Source organism: Musca autumnalis, unplaced genomic scaffold (genome assembly GCF_047663935.1).
Source record: "Musca autumnalis isolate F117 unplaced genomic scaffold, ASM4766393v1 scaffold_2, whole genome shotgun sequence".
NCBI lineage: Eukaryota > Metazoa > Arthropoda > Insecta > Diptera > Muscidae > Musca > Musca autumnalis.
This window is the reverse complement of record NW_027411755.1, coordinates 103,618,282-103,632,704: the sequence shown is the minus strand read 5'-3', so window position 1 is coordinate 103,632,704 and position 14,423 is coordinate 103,618,282. Positions and strand designations below refer to the sequence as shown.

Genomic DNA, 14,423 nt, shown 5'->3' with positions numbered 1-14,423 from the left:
TCTTCTCTTCATCATGCTGAATAATTTCGCCTCAGGATTGTTTATCTTAGTGTACAGTATTTTATTTCATTCACTGGAGTAGTTAAACTAGACTAATTTATGCGATTAGGATAAATTTGTGCTCTGTACTTCTTGCATGGTAAAATTTCCTTTTATTTAGAGCTCTGGTGATGGATTCCAAAACCCATGTCACTGCAATTCTCCAGAAATTGTAGGGACGTGGTTTTTGCCGTCTGCACCTTTAGCTCAGTGAAACATGAGATGATACCGTTGCGCTGGTACGATCGTATCCCTATGTCGTGAATTAAGTACACTATTTATTTGTGCTTTCAATTAATTTTCTCGATAAATAATTATTTTACATGTTTTGATATTAATAATATAATGAATAATTTGGGTGATGTAATTCATAATAGCCAAAAACTTCGATCTCAGTTTAATAATTTAAGTTCGGATTTAAAATTTGCTCATTACAACATTCAAAGCTTCTGTGTCAATCCGTCCTCTATAAAGCTTTCGGAAATTAGAAATATTATTATGGACAGTGACTTGGATATTGTGGGGATTTCTGAAACGTGGCTTAAGCCCAGCATTTCTTCCAATTGTGTTTCTATTAATGGATTCAACTGTTGTCGTAACGATCGTCTAAACCATAAAGGCGGTGGAGTCGCGTTATATTTATCCAAATCCCTATCTTATAAAATTGTTTATAGGGGCAGTAATTATGGCATTGTTGAATGCTTGTTTGTCGAGGTCTTATGTGGAACGGATACTGTTTTGGTGGGTGTAGCTTATTTACCTCACGGTGACTTTGAGGCATTTGAGAAAGAAGTTTCAAGTCTGTTGCTCAGGTATACTAAAATTATTATAATGGGTGATTATAACAAAAATTTATTAGATCCCGATGTTGCCTCCTCCGTTAGACAAGCTTGTATAAGAATGAACATGTCAATTAGGCATAACCCAATACCTACACATTTTGATGTCGCTCACAAGTCGTCGTCCCTTTTAGATTTCTTTTTGTTATCTGTTCCTGATATTATTTTACTTTCTTATCAGGTTATATGCCCATCAATTTATAAACATGCGCTGATATACCTTGGGATTAAGTTACCTGTTACGCGTGAGTTGGCATATTATGAGTTCTATGACTATTGCAGTGTGAGTATTGACTCATTACAAGCGAAAATAAATTCCTTTGACTTTTCTGGCATGTGGCGTACGTCAAATGTTAACGCTCAGCTTACTATATTCATGTCTGGTTTGTCTCACATTCATTCTGCAGTCCCTTTGAAAAGGCGAAAAGTTCAGTCAACTTCTGATAACTGGTATAACTGCCCTAATATTGATTATTACACTTCTCTTAGAGACTTAGCGTTCAAAGCCTTTCAAGAAAATAGTACGGAAGAGAACTGGAAGATCTACTGTAAAGCTAGGAACAGAGCAAAAACGGTTGTGAGGAAATGTAAAAGAGAATGCAGCATCCTTTCTGGAGACAGGTAATGGAAAATCTATATGGCAAAAAATTAGGAGAAATGGTTTACTAGATAATATTCCAGATATATGTACCTCCTTGGATGTTGGCGCTGATCAATTGAATAACACTTTTGTTTCTAACCAATTGGATGACGCATTATGCAGTAACATTCAGTCATTTTCTGATTGTATTAATGGTTTCTCCTTTCGGACTATATCTCTTGATGAATTATTCTTGGCTCTCTCCTCGATCAAGTCTACCGTGGCCAGCAATGATGGATACCCGCTAAAGTTTTTAAAAACAGTTTTGCCTCTTATTAGTGTTGCCTTCCTTCATCTTGTGAATACCATAGTTACAACTTCTTCGTTTCCTTCCGAATGGAAGGTGGCAAAGATAATCCCTATTGCTAAGAAAACTAGTTCGGTCAGCCTCGATAACGCATATTCGTTTTTTAGCATCGCCACCGTCTTTGCCCCTTTATCCGAATTAAGTATTAGTAGATTTTTATTTTCTTTTAGCAACTTTGTCGTTTGTCTCACTGTATCCAATATAAATCGGTATCTTTTTCCTAGTTTCGTATTTCTCATGTGATCGTTTATTAGTGTTACAAAATTAATTCTGGCATTCTCTTCTTGCTCTCTGTTACCAAACGTTTGAATACAATCTTCTCCCTCTGCTATAACGCTAAACAAGGGGAACGTCGTTTTTGTAGTTGGAAGAGAGAATTTTGGCCCGAGTGAGAGTAGCCATTCAACGTTGCCCGGTATATAAATTTTTGTTGTATTAACGAACCAATCGTTGTTGTGTTGTATGTTAAGTTCACGGTGTTGTTGTCTCTTTAATGAGTTTAGTTTGTTAATGTGAGTTAATTTTTGTTTTTTGCTCTGTGTTTGCTGTATTATATGCTCACTCTCCATAAAGAGGGATAAGTCTTCTTCATCTAAGAGATTATGAAGTTTATCTTTGGTGTTGTTAATATCTTTTTTGTTGTATGTGACTGTTTGTGTTTTTGTTGTATTAGAAGCTTTAACATTTTCATATGAAAATTGAATATGAGTGAGTCTAATGTTGTCCTAGTATGTGTTGGTATTGTGTTCTTAGTTTTGAATATGTTACATGTATTCTTTGTTGTGTTAAAAATGAAGTTGGTTATTATACCTGATTCCTTGCACTTGATAAGGAAAGTCGTCGTTGATTGTATACGTGCTGATCGCCTGTTACATTTGGTGTATTGTTTAATGACATTCTGTGTTTCTTCATTATATTTTTGTTTAATATTTTTATAAATCTGCATGTTGATGTTGTCGATTTTTCGGCGTGCCTTCCGCGTTTTAATGTTGTGATGTTATTGTTGACCTTTGGACTCTATTTAATTTGTGTTTAATTTGGCTTGAGGTCATATTAAAAATTAAAAACAAAATGTTTTTTTGTTTTTATTTTATTATTTTATTCATCCAATATTTTGATCATCTTTGATGATCATCCTCAGGGATTGACTTTAAAAAATAAACAAAAACGTTTGTTATATAAATTTAAACAAAAAACTAGAAAACACAATAATTACATTGATATTTTTATTTCAAAAAACAACAAATTGTTCTTCCACTCTTCTCCAAGTGCAAATATCAACTGATATTTGTGGTGTTTCTCTATGAGGCTTCGGTATATCTGTGCACAGTGTTCTGTATCTGTCTTATAGTTTACTCTGTTTTCGACAGGGACATTTACAATGTGCAACATTTCTAACATATATCTTCTCTTGTAGTTGGTCTCCTGTGCTAAACCATCGAAGAACTAATAAAATATGCAAAAAACAGACTGAGAAAATTGAGAAAATATACAAAAAATCGACAATCGATGTTCCTGGTTTTACTGAACGCTTTTCAAATTCAAACCTTTATGACAAAGAAAAATATCAAATATCTCTAAAAAGTAACAATACTAATGGCAACTTCTTTAGCCGTACCAAGTCAAAAACACCTGCAGACGAAAAATCAAACCTTGTGTACAAAATCAAGTGCAATGGCGACAATTTAAACACATGCCAAAAGGTTTATGTTGGAACCACCAAGACGAAGCTAAAAACTAGGATAAGTGGTCACAAGTCTGATCACAATGCAAAAAGTAGATCTTTAGAGCAAAAAACAGCTCTAGCTGCGCATTGTGCATTAACTGGGCATACGCCCTATTTTAAGTAGGTGGAGATTTTAGCACAGGAGACCTACTACAAGAGAAGATATATGTTAGAAATGTTGCACATTGTAAATGTCCCTGTCGAAAACAGAGTAAACTATAAGACAGATACAGAACACTGTGCACAGATATACCGAAGCCCCATAGAGAAACACCACAAATATTAGTTGATATTTGCACTTGGAGAAGAGTGGAAGAACAATTTGTTGTTTTTTGAAATAAAAATATCAATGTAATTATTGTGCTTTCTAGTTTTTTGTTTAAATTTATATAACAAATGTTTTTGTTTATTTTTTAAAGTCAATCCCTGAGGATGATCATCAAAGATGATCCAAATATTGGATGAATAAAATAATAAAATAAAAACAAAAAACATTTTGTTTTTAATTTTTAATATGACCTCAAGCCAAATTAAAAACAAATTAAATAGAGTCCAAAGGTCAACAATAACTTCACAACAATTATTTTATTGGTTAGAATGCACTGAACTTATAAGTAGTTGTAGAATATTTCAATAATGTATCGTGGATACAGCAATATATTTGAGGTTCAACGGGACTACACCACCAAATTATTTAAATTTTAAGAAAAAATTTAAAACTTACTTTAAATTTCTTTCAGTGTATTCAAATTTTCGCAAAATGTTAAGTCCGTGTTTATACGTTCAAACTGGAACGGAAAATTTTCTTCTCAATTTCTTTTAAAATTTCCTTGCAGTTTAGACACGCAAATAATCTGATTCTTCTTCACACTCATATTCTCGTTAAAAAAAATGGAACAAATGTCAAGGTCGGCGTACCAGCCAATCCAGATAGTTGTTTAAAAAACAATTCTTGTAAAAGAACAACTCTGTAAAAATGCACGAAAATGCCAAAATATTTAGAAATCTATTATTTTGCACGAGATGCAATAAATTTCCAGAAAGTGACACGTGATGCGAATTATAGTGCGAAGATCGAATAATAGTTGTAAATTTTAGCCAAAATATTAGCAAAAATGATTTCAAAACTCGTGATGCTTTAAATAAAATTATTTTATTAGTTTGAATGCACTGAATTTATAAGTAGTTGTAGAATATTTCAATAATGTATCGTGGATACGGCAATATATTTGAGGTTCAACGGGATTACACCACCAAATTCTTTAAATTTTAAGAAAAAATTTAAACTTACTTTACATTTTTTTCAGTGTATTCAAATTTTCGCAAAATGTTAAGTCCGTGTTTATACGTTCAAACTGGAACGGCAAGTCTTCTTCTCAATTTCTTTTAAAATTTCCTTGCAGTTTAGACACGCAAATAATCCTTGTGTCAATTTTCTGATTCTTCTTCACACTCATATTCTCGTTTGATCATGCAAAGGCAATACTAAAACGCCTGTTAGACTATGAACTTTTACTATGATTTAAACTGTCAATCTCAAACAATATCCGTCAAATAAAATCCAGTGGATTTAGAACTACGATTTATTTGACGTACATATATACTATGGAATTGACATTTGAAATCGAGTGGATTTATAAGTCTAAACGTACTATAAGGCGATATTGGTTATAGAAATTAAATTAAAGTTCATTAATAGAAATTAAATTAAAGTTCATTACTATTAATTTTTACAGATAATTTCTTGTTCAATTTATTTTTCATCACAAAAATTTTTCAAATGTATGCTTTGCCGGCGGAGAAAATAAAATGAAAGAAAATGCAAAAAAATCTGCAATGAATAAAGAAACAAAACAGAATTTGCGAGTACAAGGGTGTGTACCCCCTATTACTCCTCCCTACTCCCTCGCCCATAAACTCAATTTTCTTTCCCGTTAACTTTAAACGCCTAAACATCGACTAACAGTCTATCGTATTGTAGAAAACGAGGGTTTAATATTTTCTAACAAAATTTTATTTGATTAAAATTCCAAATTACATGAACGAATGTTTCTAACTGAATAAAAATTATTTTGGAAAATTTTCATAACATTGACAAACAAAAAATAAATATCAATGCCTACGTGATTGAAAATTTTTTTAAACATAAAGTAGAAAATTTAAAAATTAATACTGCCCACAGTACCCCCCTCCAGTTTCAGCTGCGCTTGAAACTAACATTTTTTCTTGCTTCTTGTAACCATTCTGGATTCTGGAACTTTTTCAGGGTGGACGTCTTCAATGTTGACTAATATTCGTGCAGGCTTCATACGATCTATAGACACGACTTTTTCATTGTTGTTTACCTTGATCGTGAAAGTTTTATCATCTCGATGTATTACCAAGTACGGTCCAATATACGGCCGTTGCAAAGGTTTCATAACAGCATCATTTCTCAAAAATACATGTGTACATGTTGCGATATCTGTTGGAATATATACAGAGCTATTTCCATGACGTTGTACCTATTACGTTCGTAATTTCTCCATGTGCTCACAGAAATTTGAAACCCAGTCATTATTGGCGGAATATTTACTGTCACTTACAAATTGACCTTGAATCTGTAGAGTGGTCCCATATACCATCTCTGCAGGTGAATATGTCAAATCAGCGGATGTTGAGCATCGTAGTCCGAGCATTATTAACGGTAACTTGTCAACCCAGTTTGTATCCGCATGACATTTGATGACATTTTTCAGAATTCGGTGCCACCTCTCGATTTGTCCATTAGCCTGTGGATGATAAGACGTCGTGTGAATAACTTTTGATCCAATTACGCAATATAATTCCTGTTCTGATTCGGTCATTTTGATTTTCTTGAGAGAAAGACTGTGTTCCGTAGATGATAACATTGAAATTATTTCTTCATCAGTTTCTTGATCCTTTGCTAATTCGTTGAAATTAAATGAATTAGGCATTTCAATCGTATCCAATCTGGACAAGAAATCAGCTGTCACGTTATTTTTTCCTTGAATATATCGGATATCCGTGGTATGGTGACCAATGTAGTACAGTTGGCGTAATTGTCTCGGTGACGATTTTTCTGATTTTTGTAGAAATGCAACCGAAAGAGGTTTATGCTCGGTGTAAATCGAAAATGATTGCCCTTCATGAAAATATTGAAAATGTTTTAGACCGAAATATGCCGCTTGTAGTTCGCGATCATACGTGCTATATCTGCGTTGCGTTTCTGAAAACTTTTTGGAATAGAATCCAAGAGGGGCCCTTTTATCATTGACATACTGTTGAAGAACCGCACCCATACCAAAGTCAGATGCATCGACCCAAAGAGATATAGGCGCACCCTGGACAGGATAAGAAAGAAGTGCAGCATTTGCAAGTTGATTTTTGCACTCTTCAAATGTATTTCTGAGATCTTGAGTCGTTCTTTTTCTGACCCTTCTTAACTTCATGCCCACATGTTTGGGCAGCGTTTGGTATAAATCAACGATAGAAATTGATAAGACCAAGAAATCGGCTTAATGAAGCAATTAGTATGTCATCGATATATACGTAGCAAAAATCAAGACTAGAGTTGTGTAGTTCCGGAACGAACTAGTTCCAAGGAACTATTCCGGACAAGGAACTATTGGAACTATATCCGGCTCTTTCATTTATATAGTTCCTTTAGTTCATATAGTTCCAGCCGTGCATATAATTCCTTTCATTTATATAATTCATTTTCTTTCTTCGATCTTTCACGTTTGGTTCCTTCATCATTCAGATGCGGCCACATTGTTAAATAAATGTAAATTACATCCTCGTTACATTGCTGCAATTTATTTATTTTTGTGTCAATTCATCCACCAAAAAATGAAAACAAAAAGAAAGAGAAAGATGCGTTAAACTACTTCATTCTCGGAACTATTTGGAATTAAGGAAATAAAAAGAACGAGGAACGAGAAAGATGCATTGAACTATAACGGTCCCGGAACTATTTGGAATGAAGGAAATAAAAAGAACATGGAACGAGAAAGATGCATTGAACTATATCGCTCTCGGAACTATTTGGAACTATGGAACTATATTAAGGAACTAGTTCCTTTTGGCAAAAGGAACTAGAAAGATCGATCCGCTCCAGGAACTATATTGCCCAACTCTAATCAAGACCTCTAAGGACCTCGTTCATGAAACGCTGAAATGTTTGTGCAGCATTGCACAAACCAAATGGCATTTGTGTGAATTCGAATAGTCCAATTGGTGTGGCGATTGCTGTCTTCGGAATGTCCTTCTCCTATACGGGAATTTGGAAATTTCCCTTTACCAAATCGATCTTTGAAAAAAATTCCTTTCCATGCAAATTACTAGCAAAATCGTGTATATGCGGAATGGGATATCTATCTGGAACGGTTACCTTATTTAATGACGTATAGTCCCCACATGGACGCCATTCATTGTTCTGTTTGGGTACTAAATGGAGTGGGCTTGACCAATTGCTCATCGAGGGACGACAAATTCCAAGTTCCATCATATACTCAAATTCCTTCTTTACAATGTTTAACTTTTCAGGAGACAATCTTCTGGGCTTGCTATGGACGGGCAATCCTTTTGTTTCAATGTGAAGTTTCACCGAATGTTTGACAGGACACAATTTATTAGACGGTTTAGTGATATCCTTGAATTCTTCTAAAAGAGAGTGGAAAGGGGAATCTCTTGGAGTCGTATTGCTTGTTACAGATGAAATTTGCTGTTCGTTATATATTGAGCATACAATTTTCATGTTTGTTTTCTTGTCAATTAGGCAGTGTCTTCTAACACCAACTAGCAAATCGAAATGCTTCAGAAAATCGGACCCAATAATTGATTGTGGTATGTCAGCAATTATAAATGGCCAAACAAAATTTCTTCGCAAACCAAGATTCAGCTCAAGGATTTTTTCACCATAAGTTCTTATAGTAGTGTTATTGGCAGCTTGGAGCTCCATGTCATGAGGCGTTGAACGTGTTCGCAAAATTGAAGCGGGTATCACAGACACATCCGCGCCGGTATCCAGGAACTGCTGATTATTATGTGTGTCTCTTAAAATTAGGCGACATAGCTTCAAATCCCCTTCATCCGTCACCATAGACGAAGGAGTTTTTAATTTTCCGTCTTATATGTACACGGTGGACGACACTTGGATGCTTTACTTCCAAATTTGAAATGATACCAGCATATACGTCCAGAAGTATCACGAGATTGACTGGAATTTCGATTTCTGCTCTTACTTCTTGCACGATGTCCAGCGTTAATTGATCACCTGACCTTCAATGCGATCCAACCGCGAACACGAATTCTCCTTACTAACTTGTGATATCGATGAATTGCCGAGTTGATCATTAATTTTATCCGCCATGACTGCAAGTTTGTCCAGGCTGTCGGTACTTACGGATAAGACTGTTTTTATCATGGTTGGTAAACGTTGAAACCACAATGATTTGAGCATGTCGTCTGATACTTTCCCTGATGACAGCTGGCGCATCTCCCTTAGTACGGCAGATGGTTTTCTATCGCCCATTTCGACATTCTCCAACAATTTCTGCAATCTTCTTTCTTCAGAATCTTGAAATTCAGCTAGCATTGCCGTCTTAAATGCTTCATACTTATTCCTGGATGAGGGATTCTCGATGATATGACTTACAGCGTTGAGAATATTCGTCCCAATTGATCCAACCAATGAATGGTATTTCGTTTCATCCTGCGTAATTCCAGCATTCAAAAATTGACTTTCACTTTGCCGGAACCAAAGCGTTCGGTTGTTTTTTGCATATTTTATTAGTTCTTCGATGGTTCTATTAGGAAAATCGTTCATCTTAAGAATTTTTCGGACGATTTTCAGGTTTTTATGATGGAAATTCTTGTCGCTGATGCTCAATACCCTTCGAATAAAATTTGTAGCTGCGTTGATTTGTTGCGTCTGGGATGTTTTGAATGGAAATTGATTATCCTGCCTGACGCAGTAGGTTTTTTGTACCAATCTAACAATATATTGTTACCTTGTCTACGTATAATAGAGTCAAGATATGGAAGTTGTTTATTGGATTCGCATTCCATAGTGAAACGTAATTGTTTATTAAATTCGTTTAATATCTTGAGTGTATTGTCGATTTCGTCTTTCTTTGTTATGCAAAAATGTCGTCAACATATTTGGTTAGTAGTCGTGGTTTGACCGTCAATTTGCTCATGCTATCGTCAAGTAATTTTTCCATGACGATATCGGCAATTATGGGCGAAATCGGTGATCCCATGGGCATTCCTTTTTGCTGCTCATATATCTTATCATTGTATCTAAAATATCGCGAGTCCTTAATACAAACTGTAAGAATGTCTATAAATAAGTTGTTGGGAATATTTGTGTAATCCTTGATAATTGTCCACTTTTCTTTTATTATGTTTATTGCTAGATTGACAGGTACACTTGGGAATAGTGATATTACATCAAATGATACCAGTAATTCGTCATCTTCAATTTGTTGATTTGCAATTCTTGTTTTAAAATCAACTGCGTCCTTTATATTATATTGCGAATCTTTCGTGAGGGCTTTTAATACGCTTGCCATGTACTTTGATAATTCATAAGTGGGCGAGTTTATGAATGAACAAATTGGTCGGAGCGGAGTGCCTTCCTTGTGGATTTTTGGAAGTCCATATATTTTAGGCGGTACTGCAGTTTTGTTAGTTAATTTATTCTTTTCTGACTCGTTGATTAATTTGTTTTCAAAAAGCTTTAATACTAGTTTATTGCATTTTTCCTGTAGCCCTGATGTAGGGTCCTTCCTAACTCGCCTATACCGTCGTATCGTTTTTTAGCATCGCCACCGTCTTTGCCCCTTTATCCGAATTAAGTATTAGTAGATTTTTATTTTCTTTTAGCAACATTGTCGTTTGTCTCGCTGTATCCAATATAAATCGGTCTCTCTTTCCTAGTTTCATATTTCTCATGTGATCGTTTATTAGTGTTACAAAATTAATTCTAGCATTCTCTTGTTGCTCTCTGTTACCTATCGTTTGAACACAATCTTCTCCCTCTGCTATAACGCTAAACAAGGGGAACGTCGTTTTTGTAGTTGGAAGAGAGAATTTTGGCCCGAGTGAGAGTAGCCATTCAACATTGGCCGGTATATCAATTTTTGTTGTATTAACGAACCAATCCTTGTTGTGTTGTATGTTAAGTTCACGGTGTTGTTGTCTCTTTAATGAGTTTAGTTTGTTAATGTGAGTTAATTTTTGTTTTTTTTTTGCTCTGTGTTTGCTGTATTACATGCTCACTCTCCATAAAGAGGGATAAGTCTTCTTCATCTAAGAGATTATGAAGTTGATCTTTGGTGTTGTTTAATATCTTTTTTGTTGTATGTGACTGTTTGTGTTTTTGTTGTATTAGAAGCTTTAATATTTTCATATGAAAATTTAATATAAGTGAGTCTAATGTTGTCCTAGTATGTGATGGTATTGTATTGTTAGTTTTGAATAAGTTACATGTATTCTTTGTTGTGTTAAAAATGAAGTTGGGTATTATACCTGATTCCTTGCACTTGATAAGGAAAGTCGTCGTTGATTGTATACGTGCTGATCGCCTGTTACATTTGGTGTATTGTTTAATGACATTCTGTGTTTCTTCATTATATTTTTGTTTAATATTTTTATAAATCTGCATGTTGATGTTGTCGATTTTTCGGCGTGCCTTCCGCGTTTTAATGTTGTGAAGTTATTGTTGACCTTTGGACTCTATTTAATTTGTGTTTAATTTGGCTTGAGGTCATATTAAAAATTAAAAACAAAATGTTTTTTTGTGTTTATTTTATTATTTTATTCATCCAATATTTCGATCATCTTTGATGATCATCCTCAGGGATTGACTTTAAAAAATAAACAAAAACATTTGTTATATAAATTTAAACAAAAAACTAGAAAACACAATAATTACATTGATATTTTTATTTCAAAAAACAACAAACTGTTCTTCCACTCTTCTCCAAGTGCAAATATCAACTAATATTTGTGGTATTTCTCTATGAGGCTTCGGTATATCTGTGCACAGTGTTCTGTATCTGTCTTATAGTTTACTCTGTTTTCGACAGGGACATTTACAATGTGCAACATTTCTAACATATATCTTCTCTTGTAGTTGGTCTGTTGAAATAAAAGTATCAATGTAATTATTGTGTTTTCTAGTTTTTTGTTTAAATTTATATAACAAATGTTTTTGTTTATTTTTTAAAGTCAATCCCTGAGGATGATCATCAAAGATGATCGAAATATTGGATGAATAAAATAATAAAATAAAAACAAAAAACATTTTGTTTTTAATTTTTAATATGACCTCAAGCCAAATTAAACACAAATTAAATAGAGTCCAAAGGCCAACAATAACTTCACAACAATTATTTTCGATTGTATATGTGTATGTATTGAGAAAAATGATTCCTAGACAAGACACTAGGGTGACTTGATAAAGAAAAAGACTTCCATAAATACTTCATAATTACAAAATTGTAAAAATGTTTGTATAAATAGAAGTTATCAAAATCAGCCTTTGTCTTCTAGCCATTAGCATTCAAATACGCCTGATGAGCCTGGCTTAAACCACCAGGCGAAACGATCGTAGCGTAATGGTTGAGTTTGTGGTATTTCGCTAGAATTCATTTTTCAATACAAAACTCCTTAGGCCATATTAGCTCGATTAATCCAATTAATTAATTAAAAACTTTCATAAATAATGGCCTTCGTCCTAAAAAGACAATAATAAATAAAAATCTTCACAGCAGAGCCCGGCTGCCCCGGCTGAGGTTTGAACCTGGGTTCTCTCCAACAAACAGACAATGTTGTCGAGATCTCAGCGTTCTAAGCCACTGCCAATGTATCATATCAACAAACTAGTCGACATGATGCCAATGTATCATATCAACAAAACTAGTCGACATGATATCCAAAACTTCAAAAACTGAAGGCATTACAATTCATGAAGGAAACCCCCCTTCGATTGTATATGTGTATGTATTGAGAAAAATGATTCCTAGACAAGACACTAGGGTGACTTGATAAAGAAAAAGACTTCCATAAATACTTCATAATTACAAAATTGTAAAAATGTTTGTATAAATAGAAGTTATCAAAATCAGCCTTTGTCTTCTAGCCATTAGCATTCAAATACGCCTGATGAGCCTGGCTTAAACCACCAGGCGAAACGATCGTAGCGTAATGGTTGAGTGTGTGGTATTTCGCTAGAATTCATTTTTCAATACAAAACTCCTTAGGCCATATTAGCTCGATTAATCCAATTAATTAATTAAAAACTTTCATAAATAATGGCCTTCGTCCTAAAAAGACAATAATAAATAAAAATCTTCACAGCAGAGCCCGGCTGCCCCGGCTGAGGTTTGAACCTGGGTTCTCTCCAACAAACAGACAATGTTGTCGAGATCTCAGCGTTCTAAGCCACTGCCAATGTATCATATCAACAAACTAGTCGACATGATGCCAATGTATCATATCAACAAAACTAGTCGACATGATATCCAAAACTTCAAAAACTGAAGGCATTACAATTCATGAAGGAAACCCCCCTTCGATTGTATATGTGTATGTATTGAGAAAAATGATTCCTGGACAAGACACTAGGGTGACTTGATAAAGAAAAAGACTTCCATAAATACTTCATAATTACAAAATTGTAAAAATGTTTGTATAAATAGAAGTTATCAAAATCAGCCTTTGTCTTCTAGCCATTAGCATTCAAATACGCCTGATGAGCCTGGCTTAAACCACCAGGCGAAACGATCGTAGCGTAATGGTTGAGTGTGTGGTATTTCGCTAGAATTCATTTTTCAATACAAAACTCCTTAGGCCATATTAGCTCGATTAATCCAATTAATTAATTATTTTATTGGTTAGAATGCACTACATTTATAAGTAGTTGTAGAATATTTCAATAATGTATCGTGGATACGGCAATATATTTGAATTTTAAGAAAAAATTTAAAACTTACTTTAAATTTCTTTCAGTGTATTCAAATTTTCGCAAAATGTTAAATCCGTGTTTATACTTTCAAACTGGAACGGAAAATTTTCTTCTCAATTTCTTTTAAAATTTCCTTGCAGTTTAGACACGCAAATAATCTGATTCTTCTTCACACTCATATTCTCGTTAAAAAAAATGGAACAAATGTCAAGGTCGGCGTACCAGCCAATCCAGATAGTTGTTTAAAAAACAATTCTTGTAAAAGAACAATTCTGTAAAAACGCACGAAAATGCACCAATATATTTAGAAATCTATTATTTTGCACGAGATGCAATAAATTTCCAGAAAGTGACACGTGATGCGAATAATAGTGCGAAGGTCGAATAATAGTTGTAAATTTTCGCCAAAATATTAGCAAGAATGATTTTAAAATTCGTGATGCTTTAAAATAAAATTATTTTATTGGTTAGAATGCACTGAATTTATAAGTAGTTGTAAAATATTTCAATAATGTATCGTGGATACGGCAATATATTTGAGGTTCAACGCGATTACACCACCAAATTATTTAATTTTTAAGAAAAAAATTAAACTTACTTTAAATTTTTTTCAGTGTATTCAAATTTTCGCAAAATGTTAAGTCCGTGTTTATACGTTCAAACTGGAACGGCAAGTCTTCTTCTCAATTTCTTTTAAAATTTCCTTGCAGTTTATACACGCAAATAATCCTTGTGTCATTTTCTGATTCTTCTTCACTCATATTCTCGTTTGATCATGCAAAGGCAATACCAAAACGCCTGTTAGATTATGAACTTTTACTATGATTTAAACTGTCAATCCCATACAATATCCGTCAAATAAAATCCAGTGGATTTAGAACTACGATTTATTTGAC

The 14,423-nt window shown here is 34.0% G+C and overlaps 1 protein-coding gene across 1 annotated transcript; it reads right to left on the bottom strand.

Moving 5' to 3' along the window:
- Positions 1-8,817: 8,817 nt before the first annotated feature.
- On the bottom strand, positions 8,818-9,381 carry LOC141392349 (uncharacterized). The gene has a single exon (XM_073965299.1). The coding sequence runs from the start codon at positions 9,379-9,381 to the stop codon at positions 8,818-8,820; it is 564 nt and encodes a 187-aa protein (XP_073821400.1).
- Positions 9,382-14,423: the final 5,042 nt, after the last annotated feature.